This window comes from Lacerta agilis, chromosome 4 (genome assembly GCF_009819535.1).
Source record: "Lacerta agilis isolate rLacAgi1 chromosome 4, rLacAgi1.pri, whole genome shotgun sequence".
Taxonomy (NCBI): domain Eukaryota; kingdom Metazoa; phylum Chordata; class Lepidosauria; order Squamata; family Lacertidae; genus Lacerta; species Lacerta agilis.
Genome location: NC_046315.1, coordinates 66,321,237 through 66,340,545, shown reverse-complemented (window position 1 = coordinate 66,340,545; position 19,309 = coordinate 66,321,237). Strand labels below are relative to the sequence as shown.

The 19,309-nt window shown below is 43.8% G+C and overlaps 1 protein-coding gene across 4 annotated transcripts in view; it reads left to right on the top strand.

Moving 5' to 3' along the window:
• Window positions 1-19,309, top strand: part of TBL1X (transducin beta like 1 X-linked) — a 131,928-nt gene that overhangs the window by 111,726 nt on the left and 893 nt on the right. For all 4 annotated transcript variants that reach the window (XM_033147439.1, XM_033147440.1, XM_033147438.1 and 1 more), the window contains 12 exons: window positions 1,126-1,271; window positions 3,971-4,229; window positions 6,050-6,182; window positions 6,884-7,025; window positions 11,381-11,444; window positions 11,557-11,654; window positions 13,132-13,192; window positions 14,244-14,365; window positions 15,221-15,295; window positions 15,466-15,593; window positions 16,675-16,840; window positions 19,056-19,157. In XM_033147439.1, coding sequence (XP_033003330.1) covers window positions 1,126-1,271; window positions 3,971-4,229; window positions 6,050-6,182; window positions 6,884-7,025; window positions 11,381-11,444; window positions 11,557-11,654; window positions 13,132-13,192; window positions 14,244-14,365; window positions 15,221-15,295; window positions 15,466-15,593; window positions 16,675-16,840; window positions 19,056-19,157 — 1,496 coding nt within the window. The remainder of the gene's footprint in view (window positions 1-1,125; window positions 1,272-3,970; window positions 4,230-6,049; window positions 6,183-6,883; window positions 7,026-11,380; window positions 11,445-11,556; window positions 11,655-13,131; window positions 13,193-14,243; window positions 14,366-15,220; window positions 15,296-15,465; window positions 15,594-16,674; window positions 16,841-19,055; window positions 19,158-19,309) is intronic.

Genomic DNA, 19,309 nt, shown 5'->3' with positions numbered 1-19,309 from the left:
CTAAATTGCTAGTGTGGGGACTGATCAGAGCTGGGGACAGTTTATATCTCCAATTTTGTAACCTAAATATGTACATGAATGAATCTGTCAGTAAATTACTTTATTTCAGTTATTAATCAGATTCATGTGTATCTTTATTTTGAGAGGGATAAAGGGATTGACAATCAAGAAAAGGATGAAAGACTCAAACGAGTCAGCAAGCCGTTTGCTGCTGTGCAGGTTTAAGTAAGGAACAACTATATTATATAAGCGTTCCCACAGTGGGGAGCGGTTTTGTGGGGGGAAACTCTTTGCCTCCCCACCATGGTCATGATCAGGGCTCCCACATCTCCTTTAGGTATTTGGGGGGGGGGACAGCTGTTAGAGCAAAAAAGAGACCCTCCAACCCCCAATGCAAATGGCAGGCACAGGGGCTCTGACTCAGATTAGGACAACAGCAGGGGGGAGGGGGTTAAAAAGAAACGGTCCCATGTCTGATTTGAGGTCCCACATCTGCAATTTGCTTTTTTACAAAAATCACGCCATTCTTAATTGCACGAATGGTGTTGCAGCTAATGGACCAGCAGCATTACGTCTGCACTGGGCCAGCGTGGTACCGTTCCAGATTGTTGTTGCCTGCAAAGAATCATGCAGTAGAGAGTCTACCTCTTGGGGATGACTGGTTGGTTCTCATTTCCTGTTGGAACAGTTGCACTGTGCATGTCGGATTGAGTTGGTAATGAGAACTGTGGGCAGAAGGTTGAAAAGGTGCCTTTGTCTTGTTCTGCATGAGATAATGTTTCCCTTGTTGTGAGCATTGGATTGTAGGTAAATTCAACCTGTGCACTGTGCAAAGAGTTTAAGCATCAGAATGGTGTGTGTTTTTGTTTTGTTTTGTTTTTTAAAAAGAACATCTTTCGGCTTAGCACGAATTATTTCTCTGCGAAGTCTGCATTCTCCGCAAAGTACACTAGGAGAAGGAGGAGGCCGTTGTAGTTCTTTGTAACCACCCGACATTATCTGGTAAATGGATCCTCCTAAATGGTTAGGCTGGCAAATGTTTTGGGCAGCGCTGTTGTCAGGGTGTGTGTGTCACATTAAGGAGTGTTTAGGTTTTTCTATCATGGCTTCCCTTCCTGCTTTCAGGTTTCTCCCATTCAGCCTTCACATTTGGAATAGAGAGTCATATTAGCCAATCCAACATCAATGGGACACTAGTGCCACCTGCTGCCCTCATCTCCATACTTCAGAAAGGCCTGCAGTATGTGGAAGCAGAGATCAGCATCAATGAGGTGAGTAGCTGTGTTGTCTTATGTGGAGACACACACCACTTGAGGGTGCATAGGAGTACGTTAGATACTGAAGAACCTAGCTCTTGCCTGTCTCTGTTGACTCTTACCCAAGAGCAAGCCACAGTTTTGTCCTGAAGGGATAACCAGGTGGCGTTTGTGCAAGGAATCAATACAGAATAGTCAGCAATTAAGTATATTTACAGTGCCAGAGGGTTGGAAAAGATTTAGGCCTTACTGAGCAATTGGATACAATTGCCTTATGTGTCTCTAAGAATAGGAGAGAGCAAGAGCTAAAAATACAAGGGAGGATCCTGGTGTCTTCCTGAACAGCTAGCCCTCCGTAGACCTCCCGGTGGCTATGCCACCAACCAAGAAAGAAGCCATTCATTGGCATCATTTGCTAATAGGGAGGAACAATGATAGCTTTGTGCATCTGGATTTTCTTTGTAATGATGTTTACATTAAATCATTGAGAAGGGCTCTTCCTTTGAATTCTCTTGCTGTTTCATGGGGCGCACCGGACCATAGGGCGCACCTAGTGTTTAGAGGACGAAACAAGGGGGGAAATATTCTGAGCGCGGGGCAACGGTGAACATCCTGCCCGCCGCTCCCAAAGCTTCCCAAGGCTTGAGGGGAAAGGGGAGGCTGCTAGCAAGAGCTGCACAGAGCGTGTTAGCGGCTCTCGCTCTGCTGGCTTGACAGCAAGCTGGGAGGAGGGACGGATGGGGTGTTGAATAAACTCAAGGGCTGTGTGTGTGTGTTGAATCAAGTCAAGGAGTGTGTGTGCATGTGTGCGTGTGGGTGCATAGGGAGGTGTTGAATCAAATAAAGGGGTGGGGGTGTTGAATAAACTCAAGAGCTGTGTGTGTGTGTGTGTTGAATCAAGTCAAGGTGTGTCTGTGTATTTGTATGGGGGTGTTGAATCAAATAACGGGGTGGGGGTGTTGAATAAACACAAGGTGTGTGTGTGTGCTGTGTGTGGGTGTGTTGAATCAAGTCAAGGGGTGTGTGTGTGTGTGTGTGTGTGTGTGTGTGTGTGTAGTCTTTGTACAAAGGAGACTGGAATCTGCGGCCTGTGGGGGAAGGGGGAGCAGCCCGATTTCAGGCTGCTTCCCCCTCACCTGCTTTTCTGCCATCGGTGGAGGGGGAAGGGGGAGCAGCCTGATTTCGGGCTGCTCGTCCCTCCCTCACCGCTGGGAGCCATGGCTTCTCTCCGCTCGAGGGATCCCGCTGCTGTCCAGTGCCTTCGCTCCATAAGACACACAGACATTTTACCTTCCTTTTTAAGAAGGAGAAAGTGCGTCTTATGGAGCAAAAAATACAGTATGTTATCTTAAAAGAAGAAGAAGAAGCACATGTGTAAAGCAGAGGGGCATGGAAAGATACTGTCTTCCCATCAGATTTCTTCCCCTATACTCTGTAGTTCCAATATTTTCAGATTAGACTTCATCCTGAACAAACATGTCAAGAGGAACTGACAAATGAATTTTGTTTTTTATAGATGTAGTAGATAGTCGTCACTAGCCATGATGACTGTGTGTGAGGCAGTGTGCCTCTGAATACCAGTTGTTGGGAATCGCTAGTAGGGAGAGTCCTGCTGCACTCAGCTTCTGCTTATGGGCTTCTCATAGGCACATAGTTAGCCTCTCTTGTGAAAGAGAAGGCTAGACTGAAAGGGCCTTTGGTTTTTGCATTCTTATTAATTATCACAGAAGTGAAGGTGAAATGGGGTGAATTTGAGCCTGGATAGTTCAGTTGGTTAGAGCAGTGTTTTTCAACCTTTTTTGGGCAAAGGCACACTTGTTTCATGAAAAAAATCACGAGGCACACCACCATTAGAAAATGTTAAAAAAATTAACTCTGTGCCTATATTGACTATATATAAAGTAATTCTCTCTCTTTTCCCACGGCACACCAGGCAACATCTCACGGCACACTAGTGTGCCGCGGAACAGTGGTTGAAAAACACTGGGTTAGAGCATGGGACTGATAACTCTTAAGGTTGCAGCTAAGATCCTCTTATGGGACAGCTGTGTATTCCTGCATTGCAGGGGGTTGGACTAGAATGATCCTCAGAGTTCCTTCCAGTGATTCTTTGATCCCAGAATGCCTTTTCAGAGCCAATGCTCTTCTAGGAACCTAGAAAGCTGCCTTATTCTGAGTCAGACCATTGGTCTATGTAGTTCAGTGTTGTCTACAGTGACCAATAGCAGCTCCTGAGCGTCTCTCCCAGCTCTGCCTGGGGACGCCATACTACTACTACTACTACTACTACTACTATTCACCTTCAAAACCACTGCCTCAAGGCTATTAAAAACAATTAAAGTCATTTATAAACATGAAAAGAACAGATACATTTAAGGCAAAACTAAAACCCTAACAAATGGATGCTTGTGGTAAAGACTCATTTATACAGCTGGGAAAGTCCATCGGAACAAAAATTACTGCAACTGTTTCTGGAAAGCACAGTTAGTGGGCACCAGTTGTATCTCAACAAGAATACTCAATCCAGTGTTGTTCCGTCACTGTGTGCTCAGCAGTCCAGAGTGTGGTGATTAAAAACTCGCCAAGAGGCTTCTCTTACAGAAGGTTGTTACAGATGGCTCCGTAATCGTATTCTGCTTGGCATTCTCCTGGGTGTCGCTTGTCCTCTCAGCCTCCTAATTCGTTTTCTTTTCATTTCCCTTCCCCTCCCTCAGGACGGCACAGTGTTTGACGGCAGGCCTATAGAGTCGCTATCGTTGATAGACGCAGTAATGCCTGACGTGGTACAGACTCGGCAGCAGGCTTTGCGGGAGAAATTAGCTCAACAGCAAGCTAGCACGGCACCGGTCACAGCACCGGCCACCACGGCCACCACAGCTTCTACAGCAACGACAACTGCTGTCCCACAGCAGAACACACCAAAGAATGGAGAAGCCACTGTGAATGGAGAGGAGAATGGGGCACATGCAATAAGTATGCTTCCTATTCGTGTGGCTCACGAGTGCCAGATTTTGTGCAACTGCAGCACAACCATTGGTTTGGGTCTGGGCTCCGAATTCATCACCTCGAGAAGTGCAGTGGTTATTTTTTATGCAGAGCTTCCCTTGGGATTGGTCTGGAAGCTGAAGCTGGTTCAGAATGCTGCTGCCAGGTTTTTGAGGGGAACACCTATTGCATCTTTCCTAAGGGAACTGCACTGGCTGCTGCACCATGTGCAAGGTCTGGTTGTTAACATATAAAGCCCTGAACAACTTGGGACCAGGTTCCTGTGGCTGTAGAAAATCTTTGTCCAATACCTTCTGGATTTTTGAAGCCCAGGGAAGGGGACTCCGTAGGCTTTCAAGACAGAGCTTATATTACCTAGCACAGCTCCTTACCTTTTTGCCTCTGACTAGAAGAATAAATTATGCAGATATGTGCACTTGTATTTAACTTGCATGATTTTATGGAGAACACAAAACTGATACATTCTTGGCATGGAATTCGGGTTACCTTGGGGAAGAATGTTGATTTATTTAAAAACCACACAGCTCTGAACACGAAGACTCCTTTGAGTTCACAATTCTCAAAAATTGTATGAAGACACAGAGAATAGTTATTCTGCAGCCATTCTGCTGCAGGTTTTCAGGATCATGATACATCCCAACATATTAGCTGCTTGCTTTCTATTGAGACCAAGATTCCCAAGGCTTGCCAGCACTAACCACATGTCTGAGTCTATAAGGATATGCCCAGTTTCGACAACATAGAATAGGCACCAGCACTCTAAAATTAAGTTATGAAACTTCAACTCCTGCATTTTGTCAGGGACCTCATTCACATGAACATTTTCTCCTCCCTGCTAGCGGGTGGGAGAAACATGTCTGAAATGGGGACCGTGTTTCGCTTTGCTCCAAACAAACCATGTTTTGCAGCACCGCCTTGTTCTTGACCTGCTTAACGTTTGCGTGAGCTAAATTAACTGACACCCAGTTTGGATATAACACTACATCAGGGGTCATGGTTTGTGTGGGTGGGGATGAGCAAAGTGGCCCAGATTCAGTGTGAACTGGTCTACTATAGGAAACATGGAGAGAATCAGACTTTTAATCTCAACATCACTGTACTAAAGATATGCAGAGTAGTGCACAGCTAGGCAATATAAGGCAGCCACAGTTCAAATTCTTGCTCAGTGTTATGTTCAGTAGGTAGGCTTGGGGAAGTGGTCTAATTGAATTTCCCCTAAGTCTCAGCCGTTTTTCCTTACTGTTTCTGAGTCAGCTATTTCCCTATCTCCCCCAACCCCCATTTGGATGTTATATTTCTAGGATTAAAGATTAATTTATTTGGGAATTATCCATGTGTAAATAAAATTTGGCAGTATAACTACGTGTTACTTTTCCCTATAGGATCTCTTGTCATTAATTGCACAGTTTGCAATGTACAGAAGGGAGCAGAAACTAATCACTGTGTGCGGTTTTCATTGTTGTTATAATTAATCTCATCTTATCAGCAGTTCACCCAGATCATAGTGTTAAATATGACTTGCTTAAAAAGCCTGTTCTTAAATGTAGAGAGTTACATTTCCTTCTGATCTTGGTAAGGAAAGTGTATGTTTATGCAGCCAGCATAAAGCAATCAAATAAGTTATATGTTATTGGAATTAAATGGTTTTGTCCAGTCTTCTCTGTAAATAATTACAGCTAAGAGTAACATGCTGCAAATTTGAAAAAGCAAAACAGAGCAAAACTGAAAGGAATAACTAACAGTACGTAATCACTGCCTTACCTCAATGTGTGTATTTTGTCGTGCAGATAATCATTCAAAGCCAATGGAAATTGATGGGGATGTTGAAATTCCTTCTAACAAAGCAACAGTCCTCCGGGGTCATGAATCAGAGGTGTTCATCTGTGCCTGGAATCCTGTCAGTGATCTGCTAGCATCCGGGTAAGTTAAAGGGTTAGAACAGTTCTCACTGTATTTAAGTTGCATTCATCTCTAGTCAGTGCTGATTTGTAGCATCAGTAATGTGGTGCCCTCTCTGTATGTCATTGTTATGATATACATAGTCTTAACACATTGTGGCTAATGTGTTCTCTCAAACCAACTATAGGAACTCAGGAGGCTGCCCTGTATTGGGTCAGACTGCTTCCTCCATCTTACGCCATATTGTCTACTGTGATTGTCAGGGGCCCTCTAGGGTTCTCAGGCAGAAAGCCTTTGCTTGCTACCTGAGCCCCCTTTTAAAACATAGCTACTAGCTAGGGCCCCAGCATCTAATAAAATCCAACATCTAGTGAAATAGCTTGCAAGAGAGTGGCTTGCCCTTCGTAGTGCATTTTTGTTAGCCTTGTTTTGTCAGGTTTCCAAATACCATTACTACTGCAGTTTTGCTTTATAGTGTTATGGTTAGAAATTGGAAGTTGTGAGGTGCTGGAGTTGTTGTTACTCAATCGTTTTCGGTTTCTATATTATTTCATCATGTTGTTGTTGAACATGCCTTGCGATGTTGTTGTTGTTGTTGTTGTTGTTAAAGAAAAGCAGTCTATTTGTTTGTTGGATTTTTAAAAACAACATTTCCTGTGTGTTAACAAATATACATTCCTATCCTGTTCTGTGTGCATGACAAACACATTTCCTCTTGATAGATCTGGTGACTCTACGGCCAGAATATGGAATCTAAATGAGAACAGTAATGGTAGTTCCACTCAACTCGTCTTGAGGCACTGCATAAGAGAAGGAGGACATGATGTTCCCAGCAATAAGGATGTAACATCGTTGGACTGGAATGTAAGTTGACTGCTAAAACCAGGGGTAGGCAACCTAAGTCCCATGGGCCACAAGCGGCTCACAGGAGTCGTTTAACTGGCCCACGAGCCACCCCCGAACCGAGCTGCCTGCTTAGCGAGTTCCTGCGTGCTGCGCTAAACCAGCATGGCGTGGGGACTCACTTCCGTGGCGCCAGAAATCGGATCTGCGTAGACGCTGGAAATTGCGGGTGCGCGTGCTAATGCATGCGCACAATCCGGCCCGCAGAAGGATCTCCGCTGGAGTGAACCGGCCCAGGCGAGGTAAACCTTGCCGACCTCTGGCTAAAACTCTTGAAAGTCTCTGTGAAATGTAGATTGCTATATATTTAAAGTTATTTTGGTGCTTCCTTTCCAACCTGGTGTTATTTTACACTAGCAAAATATCTGTCACCATGATGGATGGAGTGTGCATAGGGGGATTATATACGATAAGGGGGATCCCCGCACACCAGCTGATCTCTTTCAGGAGGGCTAAGCTACTCCGTGACAGCGATATGGAGGACCCTTGGAATTGCAGCATTTTGCCAGAAACACTTTATTTTTCCATGTCATTATGTGTGGCAGTCATCCACATACCTAAAAGAAAACAAAAGGTGGGATGAAATGTTTAAAGCATATATGAGCAGGTAGGTAGAATGATTGTTTTGGAAAGGGCAAGCAGTTCTTCCATCACCTCTGAATGGCTTGTGGGCCAGTTAAACGACTCAAGTGTAAAAGTCTCGCAGTGCTTCTGTCATTTATTCAGTCTCGTAGCCTAGTAGCTCTAGTTCCTCTTTGCAAACAAGTACAAAATATTTAACAGCTCATTAAAAAAGTTTTGTAGTCTTTCCATGCTGTTACTTTACGCTTGTTACTTGATAGACTTTGATCTAGCAAATCTTCAATGTAAGAAATAGGATTTGCCCACCACACCCTCCCCATTTCCATGACTTACCCCATAAGATTAAAAAATATTTTATTGTCCTTTTGTCAGAGTCCTGCATCATTGGGGAACCTGGCAAGGGTTCTGGAGCTCTGAAGAGCCTATTGCTAGCCAACCCAAGGCTGCTGCTGCTGCTGCTGCCCATCCTTCACCTCGCCTCCAGCCATGCCCCCGGACGTGTTATAGTGGCGAGTGGTTGTGACTCCAGTCTGCTGTGACCCCATGTTGGATTACCCAAAATGCAACACTAGTTGATTTTGGTCAGATATTGCATTCTGGGTAATTTAACTCGGCAAGTGGCCACTGCAGATTAGGTCTGCGCACCAGCTTGGCTCCCATTCAAAAGCACCACCAATGGCCATCACTGAAACATGTCCAGGGGGTCGGGCGGGGTGAGGTGAGTGACTGGCAGCAGCACTGTGGTGGGAACCGGCGGGGAACCTGGTTGATGTCAAGTGAGGGTCTATCAGTGGCACCATGCTCAGGTGCCACCCCCGGTTCCTTGCTAAATAATGACTTTTGCATCACTGTTCTTGAACTGAAGACTAACAAATTTATTATTCAAATACACAAAAGAATAGACTTCATTATGTGGTTGGTATACAGCTGGAAAAAAATGTACAGATAAATAGTGTAATGAACTTTTAATTTGCAAAAACAATGCAAGAGTTCTGGAGTGCCTCATTTGGAGTAAAAGATTTATGCTGTCTCTAAGACAAACTCAGCCAAAACAACTAGGTTTGTAAGATTAAAGGTTTCCTTGCTTTGCAGTGTTTACTGCCGTCTGCAAATGAATCAGGTCTCCCACTTGCAAAATCACGTATGCCTCTTCCCAGCGCAGTGAAAATCTAGTTTGTATCCTGTTGTTATCTGTCCTCTTTGCTGCATGTCATGCATAAAAATGCAGATAGCTCCACACTTGCCATCCTCTTTTCCGCACTATGGAATAAATTTTCTGCAAAACATTCTAAAGCTCCCGGGGGTTGTGGCAGACAAGGATGTTTTCTAATCTTAAACTCCAGAGCTCCAGAAGAAGGAGCAGAAGTGTGAATGACATGAATGCAAACAATAGGACTGGGAAATGAGCCGTATGGCTGTAGTTGCACTATTAAAAATATGAGGAAATCGTTATATATAGCAACCTATCCCAATTGTTATTCTCCACCAATAAATAGACGAAGCTCCCCCCCCCCCATGGATAGTAACAAAATGTGCTCTTAGTCAGCGATCAAAAGTGTATAAATAAAAAATAGTATTAATAAATGTAGTGTATTATATCTATGATACCTGCAGCAACTACATAAGGTGGACCAATGTGATTATCCTCATATTACCGGCTGAAGCTAGGAGTTAGTGGCTTGGCCAAGGGCCACTGAACAGGAAGCCTTGAGAAGCAGATCCATGAGTCATTTGTGGTTCTGCTTTTCAAGTTTATGGTGCAACTTAAGGATGGAGAGGTTCCTCATGCCCTCTGGCGTATGAGTTCCAGATGCATTAAGGGTATTTCTCCTTCCTTTGCATGTTCTGCCAGTAGTGTGATCCACTCTTGCATTCATTCATTCATTCATTCATTCATTCATGCTTGCTTGCTTCCACCTACATTCCAAGTCACGTGAAACATTCCAAATCATAGCTGAGCTTCTTTGTTGAACGAGAGCTTTCTGGTGCACCATCTTAAATGCCAAGGCACCAGCTTATTCTCTTAGGTGTGGCACGCAGGAGAGAAAGCACACAGCATGTACATGTGAGTTACTTTCTTTACTTACACTGTTAACCCTCATTTCTTCCAAAGAGCTTGAGGCGGAAAACAAAGTTCCTTCCCTCCCTATTTTATCCTCGCATCCAATGTGTGAGGTAGGCTAGGCTGAGATGTATGTGACTAGAAACAAAGTCAGCTTGTGAGCTTTAAGGCTAAATGGAAATTTGAACCTAGGTGAAAAATAAAATGTTTGAAACAATGGCCAAGCTTGCACTGAACAAATGTGTGGGTTCTCGGAGCAAGTATCACAGTCCCTTTGCTCCTCTCCTTGCTGCCACTATGCTACCCAGGCCTAAACCATGGTTTGGCTTAGCATTATATCCAAACCTGAGGTCATGGTTTGTCTCACTTTGGATAAACTACCATCTATAACCAAGGATTGTTCTTAGTTTGCTCCTTGCACTTTGTCTGCGGCCGACAAGTCTCCCCCCCCCCTTCAGAACTATATATATCTCCTTTTTCTACAACATACGAGCTTCGGATGAGTTCACTATGAATGTTCACACTTGACGAATGGAACTTCAGGTGATGGCTTGCATGTGTGAAATAGCTATCACAGAACAAATGCCACAGGCAGGGGTTATATATCACTTGACATGATATCAAACATATTTTAAAATAAACACCGTAACACATATTTGCATGTTAACTTGGGGAAACTGGCTTTTATTCCCAGCTGTTTCCACTTGAAATACTTTAGCCTTCAAGAATCTAATGCTCCCAGATACTCCACACTTCATTCAGTTCAGATGAGGTCTCAGGCAATTATCACCTCCTCAAGTTGCCAGTTGTGAAGTTAAAAACAGTTACATTTTGGCAGGTGGAAAAACAAGCCTCCCCAAAACATCGGTTATTGGGTGGCCTATAGATTGTATGCATTAATGTATGTATGTATGTATGAATGAATGCATAAAGTAAGTTGGTTTGTTGTGTGCAAAGCACTGAACTGTAAAGCACTTTAGGAAGCGCTTATTACATAGTCAAGAAGCTATGAAGACTCTTAATGAAGTAATCTTTCAGTTGTTGCTCAAAGGATAAAGTAAATGAAATTAATGGTTGTAATGATCAAAATTAATTGGGACTTTTGTATCAGTAAATATACACACACAGCTTTATTGCGGTCCCTAGGCCCAAAATACACAGTGCAGCAGAACAGTCTTGTTAGCCAACAGAAGGGCTTTAGCCCATGTTTCTAATTCTTACTGCCTCCAAGAGGAATTAAGTAAATATATGTAAAAGTTCCACTGAAGCTGTTCTGTTCTGTTCTTTTCTCAGTGGTCTTCTTTAGGGAAAAGGGAGGAATATAGATTTGTTGCCATGTTTGGCAGGGTAAGGGGATGAAATCTCTCAGCTCAGCTAAAATACCTCATAAAAATAATTATGTCACAATTTTGTTTCTTAGTGGTTTAATTGTTCTGACAGTGCAATGCTGCTTTAGTTGTCTTGTTTCCCTCTAGGTGCCAAGAGTGCCAGGCTTTAATTTTGGGTACAACCCAGTAATGATGCTTGCTCTAGCCCTGTGGAGCATCTAGTTTTGCTTGCTTTTGAAAACTTGGGGTTTGAAGGACAAGTTAGTGGGTTGTAGCTGACTCAGAATATTGTGTGCTTCCTGCAGAAAACACTCATTTGATTCTCTTTGTTAACATCCCTACAGACTGATGGGACGCTGTTGGCTACAGGATCTTATGATGGCTTTGCAAGAATATGGACAGAAGATGGTAAGATTTATAACAGTACCTGTTTCCAAATAATTATATGTTTCGTGCTGCTGAATTATTTCAACTCCCAAGCTATTTGAAGCAGCCAACTATTGTCTTTCATACTTTGCAGGAAATCTTGCAAGCACCTTAGGTCAACATAAAGGGCCCATCTTTGCTCTGAAGTGGAACAAAAAGGGAAATTACATTTTAAGTGCTGGAGTTGATAAAGTAAGTGTTGAGGTGCATAGCTTGCAAGTATAGAATAGCTCTTGGGAATTCAGCAAAATTTTATTTCTGCTCATCTGGGAGCGGGGGGAGGTGTTTTGGAAAGCCTAGATTTCATCAAATTGAGTGATTGCTTTCTTAAGGGATAGTAAATCTGTTACATGTGCAGCCTGCCTTGAAACAGGCTGCTTGTTTGTATGTGTCTATGGCATAGTTAGTTCTCCTCTTCAATGTTGTCAGAGGTTTTTCATGCACGTGTGTATGTGCATTTGTACACATCTGTTTTTCCCAGTGCCTAAAAATATGTCACAGGAAAATATCAGGTATACTGATAGTGGATTCATTCTCAAAAGTGTGGATTCTGGTGTAGTTCAAATTGCATTATCTATACATTGAGAGGAAGGTATCAGCAGACTTGAGGCAACCTCAAACACAAAGGAATGGATCCAAATAATTAGTTTCCTGCAGCACTGCTTGAAGTAGAGAGACCATTACTCACTCCATTACGTTGCTTAGAAATGGATGGTTGGAAACAGGGTGTTACTTGTCGCAGTGTAAGATCTAAACTAGATTTTTCAAAAGGGGCCTAATCACAGCTTCCCTTGGTGCAATATGTTGTGAAGTCACTTGGGGCTTCTGCAAATCTTGTTCTTATACAAACCTTGAAATTTTCCAAGCTTGCTTACCTTTTCAATTATGTAGAGGAAAACCAAGGACCTGATCTAAATCATATGACCAGTTCTGCTGCAGCGTCTGTAGCATCAGTCTCAATTGTGATGCAAACATTACCGTGTCTCCGTTATTGGCTATCAATTTCAGGTTGTGGAGGCATCATAAAATTCACCTAAACACATGCTGGATGTTACAAGGACCACCTGTCAACATAACACTGCAGTTTACAGGAGGCCTAGTACAGCATCATTTGTGGTGTGGACCTGAGAGATTTGCTCAAGTGAAGAAATTGATATTTGGTCTCCTTACAGAAACATCATTTTTTGACTCAGACTGATTTTAATCTTCCCCTGTGTAATAAGGACAGATCATTATCCATGTTAGATTTTCTTATCTGTGCTCCTACAAATGGACCTTGAGCTTGTTTGGAGGTTCTAGCAGGGGAGCGCAGCTATCGTATACCCTTGACCGAAGAACGGTACACTCCTTCTATCTGGGATGGTCGTCCTCTTCCACCGAGCGCGCAGCTTTGGGAGGGACGCACATGGAGCGGTGAGGGAGGAAGGGGACACCCGCCTAGCCAGCCAGATCAGCCGAATCAACCCTGGCGATCAATGGGGTGACAGATGTCGCAGCCAGATCGCCCTCACATCCACATCTGTGTTGTATTAGAACAAATGCCTTTTTGTGAGTTTTTTGACTAACTGAAATTCTCAGCAGTCAACAACAGTGTGATTCATAGTGAAACCTGCTTTTCTTTGGTACTGAATGTGTGTCTTTTTCTCCCTATCTGCTCCCACCAACATAGACAACAATAATTTGGGATGCTCATACAGGAGAAGCTAAACAGCAGTTTCCTTTCCACTCAGGTAAGGCTAATTAAGCCGTCCATGTATTTCTTTAAACATTTTAATTTTAGCAAAAGGCAAAGCAGCTTAAGCTTTCACATTTAAAACACAAATCACAATAAACCAGTTGATCGTTAAGTAATTCAGAAAAGGTCTGCTATGCTTTCATACAGTAGCAATCATCTCTGAAAAGACCCAGCTCCATAGCCTGGCTGATTGTTCCTGCCTGATAGATGGAACCCAGGACAGGACATCATATTGGAATTATGCTTTGGTGGGAACCAAAGACAACTTTTAGTGTGCGCGTTTGGATTCCTGCCTTTTGTTGGAAAAATGTCACTGAAGCTTTCATGACCACTCCATTGTAGCCTTCAAGATCCCGCCATATGTTACTGTATCAGTGTGCTGCCGCGTCTTTAGTTTTTATAGGCACACCAGTTGCGTTTTTGTGAAACAGCTTGTACCCAAGATGTGCTCTGTGCATCAGGACAAATACAGTGGTACCTCTGGTTGTGAACGGGATCCGTTCTGGAGCCCCATTTACAACCTGAAAGGTCCACAACCTGAAGCGCTGCGCATGTGCGTGGTGCGCTTCTGTGCATGTGTGTGACGCCATTTTGTGCATGCACGAATTGCTGAACCTGGAAGTAACCCATTCCGGTACTTCTGGGTTCGGCGCGTTCGTATCCCGTGACGAACGCAACCTGAAGCAATCGTAACCAGAGGTACGACTGTATGTGTAGAAATTGTTGTTACGTTATTTGAAAGCCCTTGACTGTATTTTTTTGGAATTTTAGCAGGTTCTCTTTTCAACTTTTTCCTGGGTGAATCCAACCTAGGAAACTTAATCAATAGATTATTGAGAGAGATGGAATGGGAATCTTGGTGCATGCTTATTACTGCACCCCAACACATTGGTATTGTGCAGGTGTTCCTGGGATGTTGATCATGACATTGCGGGGATACTAGAATCAAAGTACCAGTCATTATATGGAAGTGGGAAAGGAGCCTTGTCTATTTGCTTCTTTGCAAGGTGTCCTCATGTTCCCTCTCTCTGGTTCCCCTTTTGCAGCCCCTGCTCTGGATGTAGACTGGCAGAACAACACTACTTTTGCATCCTGCAGCACGGACATGTGCATACATGTATGCAGACTAGGATGTGATCGTCCAGTCAAAACTTTTCAAGGCCATACGGTGAGTTTAAATGGCCCTTTTAACCTATTGCAGTTACTGCTGTGACCATTGGAACATTTCAGGGGTGATATATATATGAATCATCCTCCGCTTCTTCTTTCTACTAAGTGTGTTTTATTGTTCTTAAGAACAAGTGCAAATGAAGCATTGCAAGAAAACAAGACTTTGATGATGATAAATGCAGGATGATAAAGTCCTTGTGACAAACTCATCTGTACACTTACTTGGGAGTAAGCTCCATGAAGTTTTAAAGGGATTGGCTTTTCAGTAAACCTGCATAGGATTGTGTTGTAATGAATTCTTATTGGTGAGTAGTTTTCCCTTCTCAAATGGCAGAAGGAAACACACACACACACACACACACACACACACACAATTTTAGGTAACTACTTGAAGGAGGAGTTGTTCAGTAGTAAAGCAGATGTTTTGCATGAGCCAGGTCCCATCTTCGATCCCTGGCATCTCCAAAGTAGACATGATAAATACTTTTTTTCCCTGGAGTCCTGGAAAGCCATTGTCAGTCAGCACAGATAATACTGAACTAAATGGATCAATTGTCCGACTTGGTATCAGGCATTTTCCCCTAGGAGGACTTGTTCTCTCTTGTGCAAATAAAACTGAAAGAAGGCAGCAAACTATACTTTAATCCTATGAAATAGTCTATATAAATCTATTTAGCTAATGAGATATCATTTCTCTTGTTTCACAAATGAAAGAACCAAACCAATAATTTTAACATGCAATAGTTTATTTGTTGCTGTTATAAATTAAACCCAGATGGCCCTCTTCTGGATAAAAAGGTACAGTGCAGTTTGATACAGAATTGTCACCAATTTTATTATTTTTAAATTTCAGAATGAGGTCAATGCTATCAAATGGGATCCTTCTGGGATGCTTCTAGCGTCGTGCTCAGATGATATGACATTAAAGGTAATTCTTTGGGACGTATTTTAAAGAACTGTTGCTAGAAATACTGTATGAAATGTTAGCCTTTATTTACGTTTTTCAGTTCCGTTTCTTAAATGTTTCTTGGTGAGCTCTCCTATAACTGGAGAAAATATTTCAATGTGCAGATTTTATTCCCCTCTGATTTTGTATAGATTTGGAGTATGAAGCAAGATGTGTGTGTACATGACCTTCAGGCACACAACAAAGAGATTTATACTATCAAATGGAGTCCGACGGGACCAGGGACCAACAACCCAAACTCTAATATTATGTTGGCAAGGTAAAAACGAAACAGCGTTATGCATGCTCAAATAAACAGAAAGGTTTTTAGTTGTTTTGTTAACTATGTATATAGGGATTCTTTCATTTGTATCCCACCCATCCTACAAGGTGTTTAGGGATGCTGGTGGCGCTGTGGTCTAAACCACTGAGCCTAGGGCTTGCCGATCAGAAGGTCGGCGGTTCGAATCCCCGTGACGGGGTGAGCTCCCATTGCTCGGTCCCAGCTCCTGCCAACCTAGCAGTTCAAAAGCACATCAAAGTGCCAGGAGATAAATAGGTACCGCTCCGGCAGGAAGGTAAATGGCATTTCTGTGCGCTCTGGCTTCCATCATGGTGTCTTGTCGCACGAGAAGCAGTTTAGCCATGCTGGCCTCATGACCCGGAAAGCTGTCTATGAACAAACGCTGGCTCCCCCGGCCTGAAAGCGAAATGAGCACCATACCCCATAGTCGCCTTTGACTGGACTTAGCCGTTCAGGAGTCCTTTACATTTTTTACCTTTTACAAGGTGTTTGGGAGGTCCATACGTGGGTCCTCCTCTTTTTATCCTCATAAGCTACCTTATGAGGTAGGTTAATTATGGGTCACCCAGTCAAGTCCATAGCTAAATTGAAATTGGAACACCAAGTTTACTCCCTCCTCCCCAAAAAATCCCCCTCAAATACTGACAATCAGAAGTTAAAGTGAGGAGTTGAGATCAAATTAAATGTTTCTCTAGGAGCCTAAAAAACCTTACACTGGCCGTGCTCATGTCGAATGATGTATGGGTACTTGCAGTGGTGTGCGGTGAAATTTTTCATAGGTGAACAGTTAGGGCCAAAGGGGCTAGCTTGTGCAGGCAATTGGAGGGGTTGTGGGGCTGACATCGCGTGTGGGAGCATCGCGCCTCCTTCCTAAGCCGGGCAGAAGCTTCCCGGGCTTTGCGAAGGAGGCGCTGGGGGGACACTTAGGGGACAAGCCTAGTGCCCCTAGTTCACTGACCGCACACCACTTGCGCAAAGAAGAAAACGTTCTGAAGTTTGATAGAACCTTGACAACGCTTGGTACGTGAAACCGCCTGCTGTTTCCTGTCTCCCATAGTGCTTCATTCGACTCTACTGTTCGGTTGTGGGACGTCGAAAGAGGAGTCTGCACTCACATGTTAACCAAACATCAAGAGCCTGTCTACAGCGTAGCTTTTAGTCCTGACGGAAAATACTTGGCCAGTGGGTCCTTTGACAAGTGTGTCCATATATGGAACACTCAGGTATGGAAATTTCACACCCAAGCGATGAGAAATGTCTTGGATATAATGTTAACTGAAATAAAAGCTTGTCTGTAATATTGTTTGCCAGGGTTAGGCAGCTTCAGGTCTGGAAGCCAAATGGAGCCGTACAGTTATCTTTATTGGGACTCTGGGAGCTTCCCCCCAGGCCACCCTCCTGTTTTGCTAGGATAGAATGCGGCCTTGAACTCTGGGAGCATGGTTCTTGCGTGTCTGGACAGAGGAGAGAGAGGAGTGTGTGCAGAAGCTAGCCTGTCCAAAGCAAAAATTCACAGTTGTGGCTCTTATCTCCTTTTTCCTCCTGCCCCACCTGCTGCTGGCACATGCTCCCTTCCCAGAAAGGTAGTTTCCCAGAAGGGAATGCGGTCCCCTACCCTCGCTATATGTACCAGAGACAACCAAGAGCTTTAAACATATTTATTATGGCACAAGTTGTGGCAGGTGTGGGGAGAGAGAATTGCAAAGCGGGACCAGAAATTCTGTGACAGCGCAGGAGAGTTTTGTGCTCCTTTCCTTACCACACACGAAATGTGCATGCAGTCTAATCCAAAGATTAAAATATCTAATCGGAGTGGGTTTGAGCTACTCCAAATTGGGGGGGGGGGAGTGAATTGGCAAGACGAGAGTCAACGTTGCACCAGAAGCACCCAGAGAGAGACGCGTTGCTTTCCGTAGCAGACGAGACACTTGCAGTCGCTGTTGAGCAAAATTACTCACCCAAGTACAACCCTGTTACATCAGATGTTATAAAACTTAATTAAAAGGCAGTTCTTCACATTTTTACTGGCCAGATGTTTCAGGTTATAGACCTGTAGGAAGACAGTCCACGGTACCAAAATGAAGCTTTATTTGACAATGAAAAATTATCATAGTACTAGTGATCCTGTGGCATCAACATGTTGTTGTCAAAGAAGGAGATGTATGTGGTATTCTGTACGGCCACATTGTGCAAGGAAGGGAGCTCCAGTCTGGGTGAAAATAGATTCCTCCCACCATACAGCAATGAGGAACTTCTGTCTTCACATACTTCTGTCCCTACGGCAATTGGGCTTTCTTTAACCTGAAATTAAAGAGGGAAAGACAGAGATGTAGCTCTATGTTACATACTCAGCATGGTGCAGTCTTTGCCAACCTGGTGTTCAGCTGATGTTTGGGACTACAACTCCCACGTGCTAGCTGGGGATGATGGGAGTTGTAGTCCAGAACATCTGGAGGGAACCAGGTTGGCAGAGGCTGGCATAATGTATATAGTTTGGCCATATGAGTAGTTCAGTGTAGTGCAACCACTTTTATCTAGATTCAGCTTCGTCCGACTTTGCGTTAAAAGCCAAGAGAGAAACAGCTGCCTCTGCATATGTGTAGAACCCTATGTCTGCCCCTGAAGAAGGCCAGGAAGCAGATTTATTATGGGTTAGGAAAAGATGTTTCATCCAGGAAAATCTGCCATTGCTCTTCCACCTTGAACGAGTGGGGAGGGCATCGTAGAAGCGTGTGGGCACACTACTCATTCCCAGCTTCATAAACCATAGTTGCATCTGAACCCAGGGTATTATATTCTCCATATATTTGGAATATAATGCCCTGGTTCAGATGTAACTATGGTTTATGAAGCTGGGAATGAGCTGTGCCTGCAGGCTTCTATGCGGTCTCTCCTGCCCCTCCCCCCCACATCCTGGATTTGACCTTTTCATTGTCAACAGAGCAGTGCAAGGAGCACACTCTCTCGGGGTCAGTCTTCTGAGCTCACATGCCAGCGGTGGGTGGAGCCTGTGGCAGAAGTAGGCGGGGCAATGGATTTGTCTCTTACCTTTCCTCTGCATTCAAACCATGAAAAAGCCTGAGGTTTACAGGTATGCACACACACTCCATCCCGGAAAGCAAGATGCATTGTTACAGCCCAAGGAAACATTCCACCAAGGCAAAACCACTCAAGGAGGACCTGGAGAAGAGCCAGTGAGAGATATGGCATGGAAAGAGAGGGTGGGTGGGTGCGCACGCGTGTGCGCGCAGCCTGAGAGGAGAGTCTCAAGGGCCAGATAGGGCTGCATTTGGGCCTGAAGTTTAGAGCCCTTGATCCAAGCATAATTTGCATGTATTTCTTAGAAACATTGTGGAAACACACACACAATGCAGAGCAAGAAATATTTGCTGCCTGAATAATAATGGTGGTGGTGGTGATTCAAATTTTTTTTTTTAGAATGGAACTCTAGTACATAGCTACAGAGGCACTGGAGGAATATTTGAAGTCTGCTGGAATGCTAAAGGAGACAAAGTGGGGGCTAGTGCATCAGATGGATCGGTGAGTCTTTTCAGTGATTGTTCCTATCCCATAAAAGAGCATAGTTCCCAGGTTGTTAAAACTGTCCTTCCCCCATGATAAGATTAGAGACCTGTCAGTTAGTGAGCAGTATCCAGAGGCATTTAAGTGCACTCACATCCATATGTACTTTG